The following is a 24,123-nucleotide window of genomic DNA, read 5'->3' as shown; positions in this document are numbered from 1 at the left end:
CTCAAGGCGCCTAAGGGTGGTCACCGCTCGATGGCGCTCGACGACCCCCTTGGCCCAGGCCGTGATGGCGTGTTGCCGGCCTGGATCAGAGCTAAGCGATGCAGCCTGGGATACTCCGCGCAGCGAGGTTTGAAATAGCCTCAAAAAACCACGCTCTCTGCTCCTCGGTTACTCACTATATAGTTGAAGTGCCACCACCACTGACGTAGCACTACTGCACGCGTTCACGTTCTAGCGGTGCATGGAAACAATGCGAGATAATGAACGCACGAAGCAAGCGGGTTGGAATTCCATCGCACGATGCGCGAACCATCGCCCACTACGACGCGATGCGAGTTGCGAAACATGCAACGCCGCACGTCCAGCGTGGTTGCACGTTCACCGGCCGCCTGCTTTTTTTAGCGGCGCGCCAAGGACGTCGGGGCCCAGCGCCGATATCTGGGTACGAGGGGCTCGGTGTCCGACACGCCGAGGCTCAAAACATTCCAAAGGTTATTCCTAGCCCCAAGATAAGGGCGTCTGAACGCGGCCTATCGTCTCTCCTCTCTCACTCAGACGGGGTAACTAATCGCTGTCCCCCTTCTCTTTCGCTCTCTCCTCTCTCTGCCACATGCACACTGACAGCGAGAAGAGGAGAGATGGAAAGAAGGAAGGAAAGAACGGAAGTGAGAGAGAAAGAGGAGATGGAGGCACGGCAGTAAAGGCAGATGAAGTTTTGCTCACTCTGCTGCCCACTACAAAGTTTGGTGCAAGACGCGATTGACGCTCGAGTTCATCGATAGAGCCCCAGTGCGATCCCAGTGCCGCCTCTCCTCTTTGACGCCTTTGCGTTTCCCCCACACGACGAGTGTGTTGCCCAGCGTGGGCGGAGCTCTGAGGCCGGCTTTATAAAAGTGTCGCGCCCGCCCAGATAAGGACGCACAAGTTGTTTCCAAGTCCTCTCGTTGGGAGCTTCAACTGCTACTGGATAAAGTAAGTGCGCCTGCATTTGTTGTAATTTCGAGCTCAGAGGTAAGCGGTGCGTGCCTAAAGGGATTAAGCAGGCGCAGAGCAATGCAGTGGGGAGAGAGAGAAAGGCAAGGTTTAGTACGTCGTAAAACTAAGCTGTCCAACCGTCTCCTCGCGCGATTCTTGCTTTGCGTGGTCTCAAGAGGGCGAGTGAACGAATTTGCTTTGTGATACTCTGTTTACGAGAAAATCGGAGTATGAGCAGTCCTGCTGCGTTGTAAAAAGTCTGTATCTGAAAATATTCGAACGTTTAAAAGACACGCGCTGCTAGCCATGGTCAGGGCGTATTCTGTGTGTAGGAAAATCTAGACTGAGCTAGTTGGTTAATATCTAAAGTAAAATAACAGCTACACTCACACACGCGCGCGGGCGCAAGGACGAGAAGACACGAGGCTGCGTGTGAAGCGCACGGCAAGTTGCGCAACAGTAGCCTTAGAAACGAGTATAGCATGGAACAATCCCTATTGACTAGTGTGGTGACCACGAGTTTTCTCTGTTTCCCTCGTGTCGCGGCGTGGTTGGTGCAATTTTCCTTTCTTCACGACCACCGGTTGCAACCAATCGCTAGATGCGCAGTGCCCACAGAACAGCAAGTGGCTGAAGGAGAAGGAAATGTTAGCCTGCAAAAGAAACCGGTTTAATACTCTGCATGGGGGCAAAAAGGGATGAAGGGATATAAACAGGAAGAAGAAATGAGTGCAAGAGGGCAAAACAAGTCTGGGCGATATGCTCCCTGGAAAATGGCTCCAGACAGCTAGTCTCAGTCTGTACAATGACAGTTTGTCGTCCTACCTAAGTCTCAGAAGGACAGCTGTGCCTACAAAATGAACTACGTGACGGTTTGCCATCGCTGTTGGAAAGACAGATGCAATATTTATCTATATGTTGTTTTTGGAACGTTGTGAAGCTACCCCAAAATATAGGTGATGCTTTTAGAACAGCCAGTGCATGACGACCCACCTTCGAGAAAGCCGGTAGCGCGAGGTGATTGCAGTTCGTCCGCGTTCGCCAGTCAGCCGTGGAAGCCATCCCCTCAAGCACGGAGTTTCACTCGACTGTGAATTTGCGAGACGCAGTAAAACGCGTCTTCATGAGTGACGCAGGTGCGAGTAGAGCTGTCGTTGTACATATGCTATTTAATTAAGAACCTCCTCTTCCTTTACCCTACGTAGGTGCTGTATAAACGAAAGCTCCCTTATAGGAGAGTATGTTTGTCAACTTCGCATACTTCACACAACTAGCACCGCTTAGAAAAGTTTCCGTTGTAACACTGCTCCAAACGCGCTTCAACCATCCCTATGCCTTCATTTAAAGCCATGTATTGCGCGTACTTACGACCCAAATGCGTCTCGAAAACATTGTAATTTCAACAACCTTTTCAATACGTGCTATAGACCGTAAGCTTTCGTTTGCATCAATTATTTCGCATCCATTGTTTGGCAAAAGGACTTGTCCATGCAGTTCAAGCTTACTTCTTAAGGTTAGTGGTTGAACAGAAAGCACAGTAGGGTGCTACGGTTAACATTACAATAGATTCGTTCTACGAAATTATTTATTATTGCGATAGCAATACTACGCCAGGTTTCGGTCCGTCGCGCAGTCTCGGGAAGGGCCACGTTTGATATTGAACAGCCGCGAACAAGAAGATGAAGACGAAGAACGCTCGGCCACCCGCAGCTAGTGCTTTCTCTCCACATTCAGTTCAGCAGCATTGAACCCTTCTCATTTACATGTGGGAGCTGGTAGCTTACGCTCTCGCTTCATACTCTTAAAGGATGCGTTTAAGTGCCCCCATTAATGTAGCACCTTACACTGATAGGGCGTGATAGGAGAATAAGGTAGCAGGCAAAAGAAGCTTCTGCCGTTGCTATCGCAATTCAACTAGGGTTAACCAGAGTTCAACCACAACTAATTTTTTGTTGTTGAAGGGTTGGTGCTTATAAGCTTTCACATTAAGTGCGGACGATCCGGTGTCGCCAATCGTTTGTTGCTGCTTCTCACTCTTTCGAGGGTGAGAGGCAGGTGCTGAGTAGCGCCAATCGTTTGTGATGATGTGAAGCGAAGGCCCATAAATATGAACCTTCGAGCAAGTAACAAGCCATTTGCTAATAGCTTTTATACCTAGAAATTTTGGAAAAGTATGGACAAAAGTTTTTGAATTTTTTTTTTCACGTATTGTAAGAGGGCATAATATAAAACACGTCCGCAGACCCTCCTTCGACGGGCTGGTAGTTTTTTTTTTATTATGAAGGCGAAAGTCTTTAATGGCTCATCGTTGTAAGCAAAAGTGTCACGCTTTTGCCATTGATTTCCCTATGCCACAGGCAGGAGCTGCCAACTCGGGTCGCTCCTTTCATATGGGAGGGTGATATCAGAATCAGCCTGCCAGAACCATTTGCATTCTCGTTACCCCTATATACGACACACAGGCACGTTCATACGGCTTGGTTAAAGCGTGACTTTATATGGTGGCTGGTAGCTTACGCTCTCGCGTCATACCCTTAAAGGATGAGCTTAATTGTCCCCAATAATGTAGCACGTTACACTGATAGGCCTTACAGTGATGGGAGGCGTACAGCAGACATCAACTGCGTTTGAAATTGATTTATAGGATAGAAAAGACGCAGTATCTGTCACAATTTTCCGCGTAGACATGTACTATGCCATAAAGGAAGGGAGGAATGTGAAACAGTAGTCACCCTCTTTACTCGAAGCATCATTGACGGCCACATTCGCAACAAATGCGTGGCAGAATGCGGAATGAGGCAGTTAAGGAGGAAGAACAAAAGTAACAATAAACTGTCTCATTTAACACATTACTTTCTATATAGATAAATTTTACAAGACGGTGATTAGGTCTACGTAATAGCGGTAATAGTGAAATTCATTTTACAGAACTGTTTTCCCTAACTGCATCGTAATTGTCATGCTTACTGTCATTTTCTTCATCACAACCATGACTATAGCTGCCATAATCATTATAAATTTAATGCCCCGTCATTGTCATTGCTTCTAACAACATCATTATCACTAACTGCAGTGTCCTTATTATCCTATTATCATCATTATCACTTACTGCATCGTCATTCTCATCGCTAATGTCATCATCACGCTGGGCAAGGAGAACTGTGGTTGGTTTCTCACTAGACCGGTGTGGCGCGAATGTCGAAATTGCGGGAGGCACACACTAGCATCGAGACGAGGTAGCCAACTAGGCGGCACTTTCCGCGCAGCATACACTCCCCGCAACAAAGCGTACTGCTCTCGGAACAAATTATTTGATGACCGTGGTGCTTCAGCATGACAGTTCATCATTCGAAGTTTCCACAAACTGAATAGACCCATCAACACAAACATATCATAATGCACACCACGGGTTTTCTGTACCGGCAAAAAGCAAGCTCTATGGCGTGATTTCAATCTCCTTCTTTAGCGTCCGCTGCAATATGTCCTCCCCCTCCAAAAAAACAAACACATAATAACGATGCTGAATAAACAAGTGGTCAATGGACTCTGGCCTGTTACACAAGCGGAAATGCACCGAGCATGGCACCAACATCTAAGCGTGAAGCCATGCTTTAACAGAGGGCGTGTGCAATTCAAAAAGATATTTTTTTATTTGACTTTTTTTTTTTACAATAGGGAATTACAACTTCATAACGCACTTGCATTATGCAGTCCAGTGATTTAAGGCATGCGCTGTTTTAGTCTCTATTGCTCGGAAGTTTTCCCATGCAATAAAAACAAACAAACAAACAAACGAAAAGCCCGGCGCGGTGCAGTAGTTTGCGCACTCGGCTGGAGATAGGAGGGATAGTGGTTCGATTTCCGGCGGAGACAGATTTTTCTTCAGTGTCGGTTCGTGTGAGCATTTCCTGAGAACATTTTTGCAGCGTTAGAGCCAAGCAGGGCTTTCGCATTAGAACCTTTGTCAAACGTATACAGCCAAAATGTTTTCAAGGACAAAAAGTCTCGCGTCCTCACGCAACCAAAAATTACGGGGGACACTTACGCTCCGCTTTCAAGGGTATGACGCGATAGCGTAGGCCACCAGCCCACATATAAAGCCCCGCTTTAACCACTCCTTATGAACGTGCCGGCGTGGCCAAGGGATAACACAAATGCAACGGTCCTGACAGAGGTTTATTCTGATATCACCCTCCCATATGATAAGACTCAAGGGAGGCCCGAGTTGGCAGTTTCTGTTAAAAGTAACGTCAGGCTGTCCTGTGTACAGTGAGTGCACGGCTATGTTAGCTGCCAGCGCCATGCTCGTGATTTTTTCAATCCCAACGCCCAAGTTCCTTACTTCTGACAAAATGCATAACTCCTTATGAATGTTTACGTTTATTCACTGCAGTGCGTTAAAATATGTTGCAGTTTTCCATACTGGTGCACCACCAGAAAGCTCTACCGATGCTAAGAAAACGCCCTTGCGACAAAGCAGAGGCAGTCAACGTTTACTTTTTGTTTTTCACTAGTCAGCCAGTACTCGCAGAAAAGAATCCTGGACTGCCCCAAAGCTCTAAACGCTTCCCCATATTCTGAAAAGAAAAAAAATAAATAAAAAAATAAAATGAAATACAAAAGAATGTCCTCTATCTGCGGGATGATTTACACGATTCCTTTTGAACAATACACCCCATCCAGGCCACTCTAAAGAAAATACCTGGGCATTGAAGCATTTCCGCATGTGAACTGTTTCTTTAGGTCGTTCACGATTTCCACAACTGGACTCCTGCACACACCTGGGACTGCTCACCGATGAATGATGAAGCAATTATTTCGAAAACCGTCTACAGGCAGCTTCTGGATGATCTCACACGTCTTCCATGCAGCATCCTTCAGTCTAGGTGTTATTGATCCTTCCCTGTCCGTATCGAATTATCACTTCCTCCGTGAAATGCAAACAAATCCCTGCATCGCTTCACGCTACTCTTCCTCTACCAGTTCCATCCAGACATATCCTTTCCAGAGTGTCCGTCGAATTAGGCTAATATGGAACGCTGCCTTTTCCGCTGTCGTAATTCAGCCCCTATATTGTCCTGAACCTGCCCCTTTTTCTGGGCACGCCTGGCTGGAGTCCTCTTCACTGTATCAACTGACACTATTCAGCAGGCCACTGACCTTCTTGGCGCTTAATTTCGCTGCGAAATATAATTTATTACTACTACCGCTACTGCTGTTATGCTTTTATGTGGCTTCGAAGCACCATCCAACAACAACGGTTTTATGCTAATTCGCTAAAAGTGAATGCCAGTACTAGTGCGAAAGCCGATAAATATCGGTAATTAAAGTAATGACAAATTTTTAAATGCTGCTGCCCCTTTATAATGCCCTTGTATGTACCTGTGGTTTTTGTTTTCAATAAGCATCCAGCGCTTACAATACCATACTATAATGTGCCTCTGTTACTGCAACCATTCCAGGTCTCTTTATCACTTATCACTAGACGCGAAGCAAGTGAACCAACTTGCCCGACACTGTTTTTCGAAGCATCTTATCCTTGGCTCTTGTTTTCGTTATATTCAGTCTCTTCACGTAGATCATATTGTGAAAGCATCAATCATGTAGCATCATTGGAAATCAAATTATGCGAATATGCTAAAGTGAATACGTGGTTTCTCGTGCCTCGTCGCTGTGTATTCTAGACCGTTAGAAACGAATATAGCGAGAGAAAAAGCCTGAGACGAAAATAAAAAACGTGGGCATGAGGTCTCCTTCAAGGCCTCTTTTAGTGCGAAAATTATGAGAGTGGTCTACTTCGGAAGATGAATGCTTACTGATCCCTTTCTTTACCAAGCATTTAGCTTCGCCCACGCAAAATAAGTTCGCATATCCTTGCTCTTGCAGTTCCATATGCCTCCTGTCCGTCAGAACATCAGTGGTGCCTATCTGGTCCGCTCTTACATCACACGAATTTGCGAAAGTTCAGCAAGTTTAGCCCATTCCCATTTTTCCATTGCTTAAAAGCTCATTCTTTAATAAATGTAATAAAATTTACGGGAGACCACTGCGACTGATGCGGTGGGAAAAATGTTAGCAAGTGGACCCCAATTTCGTGAGCATTTCCACTCGGGGCGCCCTCCCGCTCGGTTAAATAAACGTGCGCCAAGGATTTGTGGGGTGCTCCGCGCGCTTTGTCCGCAACTACGCCAACAAGTACCGCACCGCGGGAGGGTGGTGGTTTAACCCACACAATTGAAGTATGCTTATCAAGTTGTGAATTAAAAAAGTTCGTCCAGAATAGTTCCCAGTTCATTGAAATGATATGACAAGTTTAGTCAGGTGTCTGATGAAAAGCTGTAAAGTGCAGGAACGTGCAAGTAGCTACGTACTCTTTCGTCTGGATAGCATTCCACCCGTGTGAAAGTGGGTGGAGACGACGATTGGGTAAGAAAAAAAAAAAGACAGCAGTTCCTAACTATGGGCACTGGCAAGCGGCAGGTGTATTCCTCCGCTGAACAGCTAAAGTAACTAATTTTTACTATTTGCCTATACCAAACAAGCCAGATGAGTAAAAAATTTTGAGCTTATAGTTTGGTCTGATGGTTAGCTTTTATTTAGGTAACCAGAAAAGCGTTAACAACGAACTACTTTCTGTCAAGGAGGGACTGTGTGTGGAGGTTGCTGCAGACTTGAGTTGTATCCTATTATAGCAGTTTAACATGGGATAAAAAGGCCTACTTATTTTCAATGCTCCATGCGAGAGTCCTCCACTGCGTCAAGTTGCGTCCTCGTTCGGGCACTCCATTGCCTTCGGTGGGCGCTCGCAGACGTGATGGAGGACCTGAAAAATCGGAAATCTGCGTGTCGGCACTTTGTTACCAAAGCCGAGTGGGCACGGAGCGTGATCGAACCAGACGAAGAGCTCTATAGGGGGTGCTGGATAAGGGGCGCCGAGCTGCTCTCACGTTCGAGGCCAGGGAACGGGATCGGTTCGGCCAAGCGTATACTATGTTCTTTCTAACGGCGCTGTTTCACCCAACTGGACTATCGGAAGCGAGGGGAAAATCCTTTCGGACGGTTCCTACCGGCGTCTTGCGTTGCATGAGAGAGCAGGTGCATGTCACTCCTTCGATTTTTGTTGCGGATATGGTGCAACGTTAAACCTGTGCACAGAAAAAAGTAACTTGCCTGTCAATGTCTCATGACTGCAGCAGCCCCCATAGAATGCCTAAGCAGTATTTTAATGCCCTAGCCAATACGTATGTTTTGTTTGTATTTAGTATTGTATTGCCATTTCATTCTGTGCAATCCCACCCTTGTTACCAGTCCTGCCTCTGCGCTACCGTAAGTTTTGTTCGATTTTCCCCGTTGCTGCATCTGGAACAATGTTGAATTATATCAGTTGAGCCTCTTTTTATGCATATTACGGAAATAAAGTAGTTTTGGGTCTATAAAAAAATTGGGAGAATTTATTTATTATACTTCAGTCCAATGCAGCTGACGCTTCTAGTGCACAGTATATCGCGCCTTTTTGACTACAAAAAAAAAAAAAACGGTGATAGCCAAGTGGTCTAAAGCAGCGGTAAGTGCCGCCGTCAGATCGAATTTCACTTGAGGCCATGAGTATGAGAGTTGCTTCTTTGTTCGCTGATATAACCGTCTTAAAGAAATCTTTAAACGGACACTATTTATTCGTCTTGAAAGTTTGTGCTAGAGTCAGGTATAGTACAGAAAAATGGACATCGCTTCGTGTGAGACTTCGCCGTAAATGTATTATTTCAATAAAAAGAAGAACAAGCCCCCAAAAAACACTTTTATGAGCTTAAAAACCGGTTTTGGCGTCTCTATGATGAAACGCCATAAACTCTTTCTGAAAAAGCGAGAGTAACTATAATTTTACTGACTGTTGCACTTCAAGAGTTCTTTCACTTAGCGCTCTTCCAAATGGTTTCGGTTCTGAGAATGAAACCACCTTCTTCAACACGTATTTTGGAAGAAGCTCAATTGTTTCACCCTTGTTTACCAACCTATTGTGCTGGAGATTGGATTCCGCTGGAGGAAAAACTAGAAGAAAAGATCGAAGAAGAGATAACAGGCTTTGAAGAAAACGAAGCTGCGCATCTTCAAATTTGGAAGTGCGATTAAAAAAATAAAGGCGTTAATACTGCGCAAAAAGAATTGAGATCGTTAGTAATTTTACGTTAAAGTGCTTTCTTTGAAGCAACAGCAAAGCTGAACAGATCGCTATTTGCCCTTGGCGCTTTCCTTCAAGATTCTAGCTCCTGCAGTTTTCTACGCAGTTTCTTTTGCTTTACATTAAGTGGCTTCTTTTTTGTGCATTATGTTTCACTTTACGGTTTTATCGGCAGAACAATGCGAAGCTAGTTATTACCCCTTTCAATTTGAAGATGACTTCAAAGGATGACAAAGTGCGAAACGCAAAACATTTTGTTTTCTGCTCTGGCTGTAAATAGACGATGTCTGAATGGAAAGAGAGAGAGAGAGAGAGAGAGAGAGAGATAAAAGGTGAGGGGACAAGAAAAAAAAACGATCAAAACAGGAATAGAGACCCAGTTCTGCCGTTCCAGCGGCGCGTTGTAAAGAGGGCGCTCGAGTGCCCGTTGAGAGGCCGTTCCTCCTTTTTTCCGCGAAGTTTCATTGCGGCAAGAGCGGTGATATTGGTTATCGCCGGGAGTATGGAAAAAAGGCTACACGTTAAGCTGCGCCTAGCTGCATGGGACTCCAGCTTCGCTTTATCAACCAGCGAGCCCTATTGTCACGCTGTACCTTTTCGCCGAGTCTGTGAAGTGGCGGCGGCCCTTCCGATCTCACTCCACAAGCCACACGTAATGCACGTGATCGCTTTCCAGCACTCCGAGTTCTGGGTCAGTCGCAGACAAATTGTCCTTACGTAAAATGGGCTAACGGACACGACTGCGCTAACTAATGACTGAAGCTAATGGGGACCACCGTTTTGTTGCAAAGTGCGTTCCCTAACAGAAAATACATTTTTTAAAAATTATTAACTGGCCCAGCTTGTGAATGATTTGATTTTTTTTCTGATAATCTTTGCTGATTGTGCTGTTCTGGGAAAAGCGGCTGTGCCTCGCAATTTGCAATTTGTGCACACCCTACGGGCAATAAATACTTTTATTTGCATGGCTATAGTTACTAATTCCAGCCGCAGTATACTATCGATGAATTTCTGGAGGAAGAATACGATGCCGTAATAAAAAGAACCATAACTATTATGTGCATTTTATTAACGTTTAGTGTAGGCAGGACAATAATTATGTAAGCAATAACTGACGCATCAGAAATAAGTGGTGTTTCATTTATTTTGTTCTGAATAATTTGTAATTATGCAGGGTGCAACAAAATACTGCGGTTATTTCTTATTATTGTTTTTCACGACTGATACACTATCGTGTGCAGTGGTATGCGCTGTTATCTTTTTCCTGAATAGCTAATGAAAATGGGCAGCTAAAGCATTTGGTGGTTTATCTTCACTGTACAACCCATGGCTCTGCGCTAGGCTCATTGAAACTTTATGGAGTTGTCGTCCTACGACGTCACTGTTTTCATCCAGGCTAGGTTCATTTAATTTAGTTCACCTTCACATTTCCCGAACAACTAGCCGTAGTTCATCAACCTTTGTCCGACTCCGCCTTCTTTGTCCATGTACGCTGATTTGTTGCATGCTCGCTGAAAACAAAAGAAATAAAATTGCTAAGTTCTGTTCTTTATAGAATTTTTTGGGGTAACTTAAGTTAAGCTTGGCTTATAAATGGCATATAAAGGCTTCCCCTCTCTCTAAAAATTCTCGTTAGTTTACATCTGCAGTCCTGTCTATTTTTCGTGCTTTGTCCTCGTCTCTTGGAGCTGCATATCCAGGCTCGCTATTAAATTCATAGCACATTATTACCGTGGATACCGTCAAGGCTTCTCAGCTAGTATTACAGACTACAGAGCAATGGGGTTGCTGCTGCGGCTTATTCGTATCTCCGGAATGGCGGGTAACGTCTGGAATTCCCCAGCATAACTCACATTAGCTCACATGATTTTATATTGATTGAAATAAACACGAAACAAACTACTATCATGTGGCTTTATATAAAAATGTTTTCCATTTTTTTGCATGTGATTGTCATGACATGACTGGTTTGGTTTGGTTCTTAGAGTTTAACGTCCCAAAGCAGGTCATGCTAGTCTGCAGTGGAGGGCTCAGAAAAGTTTAACCACCTTGCGATCTTTAACGTACTACACTAACATCGCACAGCACACGGACGCCTTGAGTTTCGCCTCCGTCGAAACGTGGCTGCCAAGCCAGGGACCAAAACCTCACCTTCGGGATCTGCAGTCGAGCGCCCTAACCACTGCACCGCCGTGGCGGAGCACCTTGATTTGGCTGTAATATTGGTTGCGGTCATTTATAGTCACTAGTAATAACTCGCTGTTTTTCAAAATATGTTGTGCACATTCGAAGCCGGAGCTGTGCTGTGGGAAGTATCTCGTGGTCAGTTCATTATCGCAATTTTTTCTTCTTCTGCGAAAAGGTGGCTGCCTTTTACAACCCTCCCCAACGCAAGTGTGTGGAAACACCGAAAAAAAAATTAATTTAGATCTTAAGGAACGAATTGTGTTCCGAATGATGTGTTCTGGTCAGCACTTATGTTTTTTTTTTCAACGAAATTTATTGACCAAATCAAATATGTACAAACCCTGTTTGGACTGATAGCTCAGTAGGCTAGTGGCTGGTCCAAATACAAATATTACTCTCAGGTTCAGCCATAGAGGATCAAGGATTGAAAGGAACAATAATGATATAAACGCAACATTACTGCTACAATTGGATACATATGCAAGAATACAGCAAACTGCAAGTAAAATAAAATATCCACATAATTATGAGTACCAAATAAAATCGATAAGCATAATAGTACTACAATGAAGAAAAGGAGAATTAGAAAGAATATGATTACAAGCGTTTAGAAAATAAATCTTCTTAGTTCGGTAACACACCCAAAAATGGCCTCTCATTTCTTCGTTAAAAGCGTGCACATTTTGAACACTAAAAGCTGGTGCTCAAGGACCTGCTCACGCTATGAGAAGTCTGATTTTTACTTGTTTGACCACATTGAAGAAGCCACTTTATTTGTTCATGCTACTGCCTGAAGATTCAGTAACCTGATGTGTATTTATTCTCCGGTATGGTACTTATTCAATCAGTAAAAGCTCAACTCACTGACGATACATTCTGTAAATAATGAGTTAGTTTTGTGACGATTTGATGATAGACACTATGCCAAGTGTCTAGCATCGCATGAACAATAATTGCGCAGATATAGTAGAACAGACCAGCTGGTGCGTTTTTGGGCAAGAAAGGGACAAAGAAAACATTTTTAATGATTGAGTTTAATCGACCATGGACTAAACAGCAGCAGAAGTAGCAACAGCAATACTGAACTGTTCCTTTCCGCAGTCATGCCTGAGACGACGAGCCAGCCGGTGATTCGGAGCCACTTCGTCAGCCGCGTGGCCAGCCTTCCCGCCGTGGTGAGTGCCCTGGACACGGCCAAGCAGTCCTACAACCACGTCAAGGACAGCAGTGGCCTGCTGGGTTACACACTGAGCACGGCCGAGAAGTCCGCGGCCTACGCCGTTGGCCACTCGCTGCCGCTGCTTGGGAAGCTGGCAGGGCCCATCAGCTACGTGGACAGCCTGGCCTGCAAGGGGCTGGACCGCATCGAGCAAAGCTACCCGGCCGTCAAGGAGAACTCACCGCAGGCCATCATCAAGGACGCGCGAGAGTACGGCGTCAGCCTGGCCTCGCAGGCCGTTCGAGCTGTGAGCCACCCTCGCGAGACGCTGGCCAACGCGTACAACGCCTGGAGCCAACAAGCGCGCACGCAGACCATCAACGCGCTGGCCGTGGCGGAAGACACCTTGGACAAGGTATTCATCTTGTTTTAAATGGTGTTAGTAACATTAGTATACACATGCGGAGATTAGATGGCAAGGCTACATTAATGGCTGTGTATGGACGAGGCGACACGAGGACACAATACAAGGGTTCTCTGGAAAGGCAAGAGTTGCCATCGGCTACCGCTTTGGTTGCTGCACAGCTCTAGCTGAAAACTGCAGCATAGACGATGGAGATGAGATGGCGAAAGCTTGAGAATCTTGGGGAGGATAATTACATGGAGATCTGGCAGGAGTTTGCTGGGGCGCTACTGTAGCTTTGTTTTGTGGCGCATTACTCTTTCAGAACCTTAAATATTGCGCAACCTAAGTAGAAAGAACGTGGAGACAGATGAGAATGACAATTCAAGTTTACGTATAAAAGTGCGGCAAGAAATTGGACTATAAATGTAGCGTGCCGAGCATAAAGAAAAGAACATGGCATGATAGCACAACCATTAAGTTAGAGCGATTATTTGTTTTTCTTGTGATAGGAATTACACGATGCAGAGTCAAGGCGCGCGTATATTCAGAATAAATTAAGGAGGCCTGCTTTGACGAGGTGTGTTCACCGTGTTCGGTTCATAAATCTGCAAGGAAATCAGGGTTTCACTGGTACTATTCGGAACTTTGGGAAATAACTCGGAGTATATGGGAAAACAACGGGTATCTATACAACGGGTAGTTATTGCTCTAGTCTGCTACCGCTTCTAAATTAATCTATCTCTTTGTAGGATATTGCGCTGTTGGTCGCCTTGGGCCGATAGAAACCTCCTGGAAAAGGCAGGGGTGCAAGCGCAGCGTTAAGTGTAATTTATTCGTACCACGCGTTTCGGTGTTTCGGAAAAGTGAATACGAAGCCACGATCAAAAGTCACGCATCTTCAGTGAATGCCTCGAATAAGCGGCAGCCAATGGCCTGTTGTTATAGCCTTCGCACGCAATTTCGATTCCCGAATACCGATCCGGTTGATTTCTGAAGACAGTTCTTAGAAGGCGGTGGTGCGAATGAGTTGCATAGTCAGCGACTCGCTGCATCCTTCTTTCTTCATCTTACATGCGTTTTGAGAGGAAATGACCATTCCGTTTTACTACCACAAGTGGCACGACAAAAAGTCAACGCCTGACCTGAATGCCGTTCAAGGATTATAATTTTGACACGTGACCTCCGTGCAGAGTTCGGTAATAATATGACTATAAGGCTTTTTCTTTCGCCGTCGAGTCCTTTTATTACATAGAAGCAACACTTTCATGGCATCCAGAAACAGAGGCACTAACCAATCTGTTATTTGAGATGAATTTCTTGTACTGCGGGCCCTGTGAGGTGTTGCTGTTCCCGGGCATCATGTACCAACTAATCCCACAATCTGCCATTCTGGGGAACTTTCATGGCCTTGAACGCGATGCACATACTCGGTAAACAGTGAACCATCTTTGTTCTTGCTTTGTTTGCACTGGTCTATAAAGCTTCAACGACTACTAAGCCCCCCCCTTTTTTTTTCTTCTTTCCGACGACTCTTTGCGGGTGAACGAACTGACATGCTCATTTACGGAGGCTATAGCGCAAAATACGTATCGATGAGCTGAAAGTCCAGCGTTCGGTCGTGCTCTCCGGAAGACGCCTATTTCCGCGGTGAGTGCGCGTCAACTGAACGTCACGCGGCAACCGTGTGCGAGCAGCCTTCCGGAACCAGCTCATTTATCGCGACACTCAACGCGAGACGGACGGCGCTTTTAATCACTCGCTGGAGGGTAAAGCGGATCCCGGGTTTTACGACGTCTTAAGCGCCTCGCCTTAGCGAAGAAGCCATCAATTACGCGGCTTCGCGGGATCAGGGAGTCACTTAAGGCTGAGCCCCGATCTCACCCGTCCCCTTTTTGCTGTGTGTAGCTTTTCTTAACGTCTCCATCTTCATCGTATGGAGCTGATTGGGCGAAAACGTGAGAGGCGCCTAGGTGCTCTACAGTTTTTCAGTCTCTACTCTATGCATGAAAAACAGAAATGCTGCATAATTAAGTTGCCTTATTATTGAAGTCCTTTCTTTAAGAGATATGCTATGCGCCTGCTCTAACTTGCTTTTTACGGAAGCAAGGATACCTCGGGGAAATTCAGGTGTGAAGAGCGGGTAATTATCACGCACCAGTATGGTTAGAGAATAACGTTAACAAATGGCTTTTCTCATAGAACTTTTGCATTGTAATTTGCCCAGAAACAACGAAAGTTCTTTGTCCAGCCTCCGTAAAGTTTCTTTGGGCCGCGTGTTCAGCGAGGCAGAAAAATGTGCTGTTCCCGACATACTCAAGAGGCTGCAGGATTGTATGTAAAATTTTATACCGCATTACTACTGCGGTCTCATGTGGCTGCTGAAGTGTGCCGAGAGCTTACAATTGTAACACAACTTACTTGCAGCTTTGTGAACGCTCTTTTAAGTGCTGGCAGTTAGCAGGTGCGATTCCTGCCGCTTATGCCGAGGTGGACAGGTGCTTGTTAATTAATGCTACACCATACAACCTGGTACTTTGTAATAGTACACATCATTTCGGATTCGTTCGCGTTTGGCTTGGACATGAAATCGAAACTTTTTCTATACCGCAAAACTACCATTATCGCCGCTCTCGCGTCTCTTTTACGATTACTTAAGGTGTGTCCTACTATAACAATATTTGCCCGAACAAAAAACAAAACAAAACAACAACAACAGCAACAACAACAACAACAACAACAACAACAACAACAACAACAACAACAACAACAACAACAACAACAACAACAACAACAACAACAACAACAACAACAACAACAACAACAACAACAACAACAACAACAACAACAACAAAAAGGAGCGGGACTTCCGGGCCGCATGATTGAGCAGTTTTTCTCCAAGCATCCACACAGAAATAGAGACACGCGACGGGAAAACTCTCGGAAAGAGGCAACTTGCGTGATTGAAGCGAGTCATGCTTGACAGGCAATCCACTATGATTTATGGGTGTTTCGACCATGCAAAGCCTTTTGCCACGTCTCACCCACGTACGAACGTATGCAATGTTGGCTGCGCATTGCTGCAACGCGCATCAATCAACGCGCCCTGCTCACGCTAGGTTGCATACAGTATAGTTGCATGCGTAACTAGACCCCGCAAAGTTCTTCAATTTATGTGACAGCATTACACGCTAGAGCAATCGCTGAACCGACAGCATTACATGAAAACCGGTTTAGGGGATAGTTACTTCATTTTCCGATTAATTCTCCCCGTAAATCAGAGTTCATGTTATTGCGAGAACAAGGTAGGTTATATACTTGAAACAAAGCGTTTATCATCGGGACGAGCGACAAAGTAAACGAGATTAATACTTTATACAGCCTCATGGAACTATCGGAAGTATATACATTGTGTGATATTTAGAAATTTAGAAGTAATTATCAATTAAGAGACAGTTCTGAATGCAATTTGGGACATTCTTTTAGACACAAATGGTCTTGGATAACAGGCATAAAGGCAGATACTCTCTGCCTTACGGGCTGGTTACTCCCTGATCAAAAGAATTTGTGACCTTTCTTTATATGCACACAAAGCACACAAAGAAAGGTTGGCATTTCTCGGTGAGATCAAAGCGGGCATAGAGAGGAGTGGAAGAGCACGTGGAGGAATTTGCTTTGTGCGTAGTTTCAGGGCGGAATACAAAGAAAATGACCGTTGTTCCACATGGAGTCAGTCGGCTGCATGATCCCGCATCGTCCTTATCTATGGAGACTGATACAATGACCTTACAGGAATAGACTCTCTGTAACTGGCGTCTGCAGCGAAAGGAAGGGAGATGGAGGGGAAGAGAGAGAGGCTGACGTCATAGCGTCTTTTTTGGCTTAAAAGGAGTCGAGGCGGCTCTCTCGGGGCTTTTCTTTTTTTCTTTTTTTTTTTTTCAAGGCAGTTGCTAGATGGGCGAGTTGGGAAGGATTCACGGCTAAGCACTGCGCTTTTGTGTTGCCTCTTCTTACTCTAAGCGAACCCGTTTTTACCAGTCTGTGTTGCTTCGTGGAGTTCTGAATTTTCATTCAATTTCAGGAAGGCAGATCATCAGCGGCTAACGAACAGTACAGTATAATACAATGTGATGCAGTACACTGCAATGTTGATTCCTTATTTGATTGACATACAGAAGTGCTTTCTGCCCAAATTTCACAGTTCTATTTGCATCACAGTATAAATGACACAACGCAATAGAATGCAGCACATTGTGATATGCCGCATCCCACTAATATACCAAACAATATAGCAAATAGAATAAAAAGCTTTACTTATTAATATAACAAAGTACAATGCAACACGCACTTACAACAAGGAATAAAATATAACAGGGTAATGTGAAAGGAATGCCATTTGCAGCGAGCAAAATTCTCACTGCTTTGGTATTCACAAAAAGAACCACCAGGTTCTGTAAGTTGTGGAGTCGATTTATCTGATAAGCAGCTACAAGTGACTACATCAAACATGGTGATAGTGAAATAAATTCGAATGTAATGCGGCTGAATGCGTCCTAGTTGTATATTGAATAACAAGTTATCTAACTTCTCACATCATCGGCAGTGACGCATGTAAAGGGAGTACGGAAGCAAACAAAAAAAGTTTAAAAATGTTGCTGTCATCAATGGTTGTAAAACTGATTGGCATAGTTAGCGCTGATGATCCATATCAGGCACAACAATTAGGAACTTAAAGCGGCACGCACGTGCATATTAATTACGTAATTGCAGTTGTCGGCGTTTGCGACAGGAAGAAAGATTCGGTTTGATAAAGAAGTTTTTTGCCAGGGAAACGTTTTAAGTGGTGTTATAACACGAGGCGGAGCGAAGGCTTTGCTCTTTGGCTCAAGTAGACGTGTTGTCACGTGACCTCAGACGTTAGTGGCGCGCTCTCCTATATCTTTTATGTGAGAGCTTTCCCATCGACGTCGTGCCGGCACACTCGTTATCTTGCTTTCCAGCTGTCTTGCTATCCATTCTCGCTCACATACTCGCTAGATACTTCGTTTAAAAGACTGCACTGAGATTCTGTCGAAAAGTACCTTTTTAAAGTTTTTTGGATCGTGGTTCTCTTTTTGAAAAGGTAGCAAAAGTTCCCACATCTAATTCGGGTGGCATCCATTTTCGTGGACACACCTGAGCCTTCTAATCAAGCAATTTATAGGTTATTTTTTAGAAAGTTTTCGAGGCAGGTTGTAATGAAGGAGCTAATTGAGTCTTCTTACTTTTCACCTAATGACAACCATAATGAAAAAAGTTGCCGAGACAATTTTAAGTCGTTCACTGATTTGTCGTCGGGAAAGCGATACGACTCCCTGTTTGTGCTAATAGGTTAGGCGGAGAAGATAATTGAAGAGGATCCCAGAACTCGCTCTGTACGAAAGTTTGGAAATTTATGCATCTAATTCCCCACATTTCTCCACGAATCTTTACTCCTCTTTACTGAGGGCTCGCAAGGCGAAGAACTACATGTTTTTCGAAGAGGCAGACTTATATTTCATAAATGGTAGCTGGATCAATGCTATTACCGGGATGACCGGTGTAGTTTTTCCTTCTTGCTCATTTTTTCATATCTCTGGCATGGCAAAAGACGATCTTGTTCCAGCACAATTTTGCGCTGCATGGCCATATACGCTCCGGTGAAACGGAATTAATTTTCTTAAGACATCGTAAAGGGAAGTAACCAAAAAGAAGTATGCCACATTAGTCGGCAGTTCAGATAGCGCGCAAAGAAGATTATTCATGATTCGAAAACGGCTGTAAAGAAAACGTGAAGGATACGTTTCGGAGTGCGTCAGAATGTGAATACGTAGCTAGGTGCATACATGAGGCCAGTGCAGACAGTATCAGGCCAGTGTTGTCGAAAACAGCGCTATCGCTTTGCTATTCAAACATCAACGATTATCTTTTTTTTGCTGAATAACGCTCTACAACTTTCACCTGCGTCTTCCAGAAGCTTATCCATGGCAAGGCTACCGGGAACCTATCGAATGTGTCCAAATATAGTGGCCTTAGGGTGAAAAACAAGCCTTCATACATTAATGCTCGCTCTTCCACATGAAAACGCTAGCCTTGGATGCATTCGATAATGCAGAACGGTCTGGATCTGAGCTAGTTGGTTCATATTAAAGGTAAAATAACAGCGGAACAGGAAACATTGCCTAAAGAAGAGAACACGATACGAGGTTGGCGAATGGCCTACGTCTAACATCCGCCTAACTAACTGCCTCGTGTTGTGTTACCAAGATACTTTGTTGGGCGAGTTGGTAAACATCCATTATTAATTTCATCAGCACGAACAAGAAGACACAGGAACCGCGCTTGTACTGTGGCTTCCTGTTATCTTGTCCTGTGTCTTCTTGTTCGCGCTGTTTATATTAATAGTCATGTCGTGTTCTCTTCCCTGTGGGGTGTTTCCTATTCGGCAGTTGTTTAACCTTTTGGCATTCAATAAGTTGCATTTTTTTTTTGCTTTTACTGACATCTATCGGGTTGAAAAAGTGGCACTGATATGAACTGTGCTTGGAATTACACACGGCTTCTTTGCTGGTAAAAGCAGTACATAGGTTAATTTGCATAGGAGTGAAACATGGCCGGCCATCAAAACTACGAAGAGCATGCCCTAGGGCACTTTTCCGCTAATCAGTGAGTCCTCACACAAAGTACTTGGAATAGTTTTGCGTATAGGTATTTTTTCTGCGGGAGGCGAGGAGGGAGTTGGGGAGGGGGCGTTTTCTCGACGTACTGCTTTTCACTCCGGCCCTTGAATTCAACCTTTAGAAGCCATGCTAGGTAGAAAATGGAGCAGTTAATTCCAAACAGGTCGTTACCTAGATATTCTTCTAATAAGTGACTTGATGGTGCATGTACGAGTTCTTAGAACTATTTATTTAAAAATCCTAGCGCCTAGGGTATATGATTTTATTCTCTATAGAGCGTTTCTTCGGCGTTCGTCGTTCGAACGCCACAGTCGGCGCTTTACAAGGCTATCGTGTCACCAAAAAAGACCTTCGCTAGCAGTGTATAGTGATGCTTCCTCTCAGTATATTTCATTCTATTACTTCTGTGCATTAATGTTGACGCACTGAGTCCAGTTCGCCTTGTAGTCAGCGGAGGTGTACTGAGCGGTCAGTTGTGATCTCTCCTAGTGGCCTTGCTACTTCGATAATTTTCTTTTTCGGGCTGATGGAGTCGGATTAATCTTATTCGACTGGTTTAGTGGTTTGAAATGGAAAATGCCTTTGAAAGTTGTTATTTTTTTGTAATTAACCAGCGACTAACAAAGTGTAGAGTCATCAAGAAATGTTTGCGGGATGCGAATTTGAGGAAAAGAAATGATTTCTGCGTGACCTCTGTAGCCAACAAGTTATTCAACCCAGCTGATGAAGCTCACATGTTTCCTCGTGCATGCTAATTTCATTGAGCTACTTTTCCTAACCACGAAGAAGTAAATTTGTAACGAGAATCCACACCCCAGAAAGTTTTGTCCATGGCCGCACGCCATGATCGGCAGCTATGCATTTTGTCAACGATGACCCGCATGAGTTTTTACATATTCGTCGCTTGTTGCCCGTCGCAGGAGCTTGCTACCTTGGGCGCCTCTGTCGAGCAGAGCCGCTATGAGGACTCCGAGCTACCTCGCCGCGTGGCCAATGTGAGCAACAAGGTGCGCCAGTACGTGTCCCTCAAGAGCCAGCAGCAGTACCAGCTGTTCCAGCAGCGCGCCTCGCAGCTGGCTACCCAGCTGCAGCAAGCGCTGGGGCTGCTCAACAAGATGAAGGATGGCCTACTGGACAACACAAAGAGCTTCAAGGACATCCTCGACGAACTGCACTCAGACGCCGGCTGGCTCAAGGCTCTGCTCAACGACCCCAACCCGGAGACAGTCAAGGTGCTCTTACTGTACACTGTATCTACGTATACTACAGCAAGATGTATAGTTTGTATATAATCATAGTGTATGTGCCCTGTAACCAAGCACGAAAGCAGTCTGCATCTCTGGTGCCAGCTGAGAAATCAAGACATGGGACTTAAGAATCTATGCGAATTTCGATGATAGAAGCCACCACCTCTATGGTATAGAGAATGCCGAGAACAAATACTGCGTGAACACAATTTCCCGTTAAACCGATAGTACGGAAGTTTTGGCATGAACTTCATTTCCGAGCGCTTCAGCGCTTGTAATAAAAATTTAGTGCCTAATGAACAGCAAACAGCTGAATTGAAATTGAAAGATAAGGTGTGTTTATTGTTTTGAGCGATTACCTCATTATTTGTCAATTCACACAGCGATATTGCCGATACTGTCGAATGTGCCTTTGTACTTGTATCGCTTTTTGAAGCTCGCCCCCTCCTTTATGTTTGTTATTAGGTGTCCACCCACTCTCGAAGAACTTCAATCGATAAAGCCTTTTCGACGCATGTACTATTTTTAACTTTCGAGGAAACTATGAAATGTTAACTAAAGTAACGAGTTCCCATCGGCACGAAGTTCGTAGTAAGGTAATTCTTCAAGCAATCGCCGAATCTTGGGGGTGCACCCTCCCTCTTTCGTAACACTCGGGTGGTGTTGCAATATTCTCGAAGCACAAACTTCTGGTCGTGCGTGGGGTGCACGGAGCAAAGACAATTAAAGAGAATTTGAGAGCACTGCAGAACCTGAACTGGAGAAATGCGAAATCGTGGGTGTTGTTGCTGTTGCGTCATTTCCTTGTTGTTTCGTTTTTTTTTTATTCATAGTAATTTGTCTTTTAAATGGCTTTATCTTTTTTTTTGTTTGCTTCAACTCCTTCTGGAGTCCTTATGCTAGACAAGGAGAGTTATGGACACTTTCGCAGGAAGTCGGCGTAGAGTTAATATACAAACAAACAAACAAACAAACAGACAGACAGACAAACAAACAAACAAACAAACAAACAAACAAACAAACAAACAAACAAACAAACAAACAAACAAACAAACAAACAAACAAACAAACAAACAAACAAACAAACAAACAAACAAACAAACAAACAAACAAACAAACAGATAAACAGACAGACAGACAAACAAACAAACAAACAAACAAACAAACAAACAAACAAACAAACAAACAAACAGACAGACATACAGACAGACACAGACAGACAGACAACAAACAAACCATATCGACGCAGTGCAGTGATTAGCTCGCTCGTTGGGACACGGAAGTACAGTGGTTCTATTCCTGGGCGTGGACAAGATTTCTTTTCCCTTTAGTGTCATTTAATCACGACGGACTGTGGTTACAGGCTTTGGTGATGCGCACTGATGACACGCTCTGACGGCGTCACTCGTGAGCCAAAAAGAAAATGCTTTCGCATTCATAATGTCTTAAGCTTTATATCCGAGGGGATAGTTAGTATCACGCGTTGCCGCTTCCGGCATCAATCGACGGCGGTTTCTAGACGCGCAGGCATGTTTCGTTTTCTTACCCCGCCACAGGCCTTGCCCGGCAAAGTCCTGCTCGTGTCCCAAAACGCCGTGAATCAAGCCGTTGCCGTCGTCACCGAACACTCGAAACTGGCCCGTGGAATCCAGGAGACGTACTCCAAGATCTCGCCCGAACTGAACAAGCGGCTCGCGCCCATCGGCCACCTTGCCTCCGAATCGGTAGCCAGGGTGTACGCCCAGCTTGTCTACCTCACTGACAGCCTCCGCGATGCCCTCGACGCTCTCCTGAATCACCTGGTAAGTTGAAACACATCAGTGTGTTGCAACACAAAGTAAAGAACCCAGTAAAGGAAAACTACGAATTTTCTGTCTATCTTGAGCCAGAAGGGGCAAAGATAACTTGGTTGCGTGATAATAACCCCCTTTTGGCAGGACTCGGTTCTCAACCCAAATAGCGTACGCAGTATAAGGACCTCACTGCCCGATATGACGTTAACTTTTATACAAGAGCTCTATTGAGACGTAACACAAAGTTCCAGTTGTTAAGCGTGATCAGTAAGGAGTTCGTGACCTTTCGTTGCGTTCATATTGGGCGCTGCGAACCTCGGAAATCATGTCTAACGTAGTCAGGGTTGTAAAATAGGGCGGAAAAGGAGGGAATTTTGTGTGCTTATGAAACATATTTTGCTATATGCTTGAGGATAGTTTCAAATATCTCCAATGTTAAGCCGATATACAAAATAGCGAGCTCACGTGTGGGCACATTTGCCGACATACTACGTTTTTGAAGTGCAGCTAGCTTTACGCGCGGTGCATGTTTGTGGGCAATCTGAAAAGATGGCAATATTTATCGAACTCCAGTTTAGAACACAGCCTGTTCCAGCATATAGGTCACGATGCATACTGTGGCTCAGGATGCATGCTCTGCGCTGATGATACCTGACTTAGAAACAAGCAACTCGTCTGTTGGTGAATTCTAAATGAAGGTCGACCGGATTTTCTATAAGCGTGTTGAGACACTTGTTTTAGCGCCGCGTTTGAAGCACGGATTTGGTCGTTTCATACAATTGAATTAGTGTTCTTAATTTCTTTTGTCACTTCCCATTACAGCCTGCACCTTTCGTCAGAAAGTCTGCAGAGCAAGATGAGAGCATCGACGAGGATGACGATGACGAGACGTCGACAGATTCAGATGAATGACGAATTCAGTCTCGATTGTTTGTGTACGTTTTAGTAAGTGTATATATATACTTCCGCACGCGTAGGGCTACTAGAGATTTTATCAATCAATCGAGGCACTTGAGCCTCAACGAGTAAGAAATTGACACGCAGAAAACCTTGTATTTGTGTTGAAAAAAAACAACAACGAAAATCACAAAAACTGATTTCAAAATCGAAACAAATGTTCGATACTTTTTCAATGCCCAATAAAAGGACTGCGCTGCAAAATAAAAAAATAAATGCCATGCTTATTTTTGTGACCTTTCTACTTGTATTCCTTTCTTTCTTCGGCTTTGCTAGCCGTTTTGCAACGAAACATTTAAATCGCTGACTTTCAGATTTGCCAGTGACTAACTATGCATACGCTTGGTGGAAACGTCATAGAAGAACACTAGGAAGCAGTGTCTGTTTATGAAAAGTTCACGAACGAGTTGTTTGAGATTTCGAACAGGAATAGTTGAGTCTCAGCTCCTATACAGAAATTTCGACGCAAACAAAGAAAAGGTATGGACGATCAGGAACCAACTATAATAACCTTGACGTTCACAATTC

At 44.4% G+C, this 24,123-nt stretch overlaps 1 protein-coding gene across 1 annotated transcript; it reads left to right on the top strand.

Moving 5' to 3' along the window:
* Positions 1 to 727: 727 nt before the first annotated feature.
* On the top strand, positions 728 to 23,811 carry LOC146199568 (perilipin-5-like). The gene is made up of 5 exons (XM_084592783.1): positions 728 to 972; positions 12,440 to 12,912; positions 20,519 to 20,830; positions 22,402 to 22,647; positions 23,461 to 23,811. The coding sequence occupies exons 2-5, from the start codon at positions 12,442 to 12,444 to the stop codon at positions 23,548 to 23,550; spliced, it is 1,119 nt and encodes a 372-aa protein (XP_084448909.1). The 5' UTR covers positions 728 to 972; positions 12,440 to 12,441; the 3' UTR covers positions 23,551 to 23,811.
* The last annotated feature ends 312 nt before the right edge of the window (positions 23,812 to 24,123 follow it).

Source organism: Amblyomma maculatum, chromosome 2 (genome assembly GCF_055883805.1).
Source record: "Amblyomma maculatum isolate TAMU_Amacu chromosome 2, ASM5588380v1, whole genome shotgun sequence".
Lineage (NCBI taxonomy): Eukaryota > Metazoa > Arthropoda > Arachnida > Ixodida > Ixodidae > Amblyomma > Amblyomma maculatum.
The sequence above is the reverse complement of the archived record's forward strand: the minus strand, read 5'-3'. Positions and strand labels throughout refer to the sequence as shown.

Bases quoted from the DNA above. Each gene is read 5' to 3' on its own strand.
- LOC146199568 (XM_084592783.1), top strand. From the start codon at position 12,442: ATGCCTGAGACGACGAGCCAGCCGGTGATTCGGAGCCACTTCGTCAGC. The intron at 12,913-20,518 runs GTATTCATCTTG...TGCCCGTCGCAG, and splicing joins CGGAAGACACCTTGGACAAG to GAGCTTGCTACCTTGGGCGC. The intron at 20,831-22,401 runs GTGCTCTTACTG...ACCCCGCCACAG, and splicing joins CCAACCCGGAGACAGTCAAG to GCCTTGCCCGGCAAAGTCCT.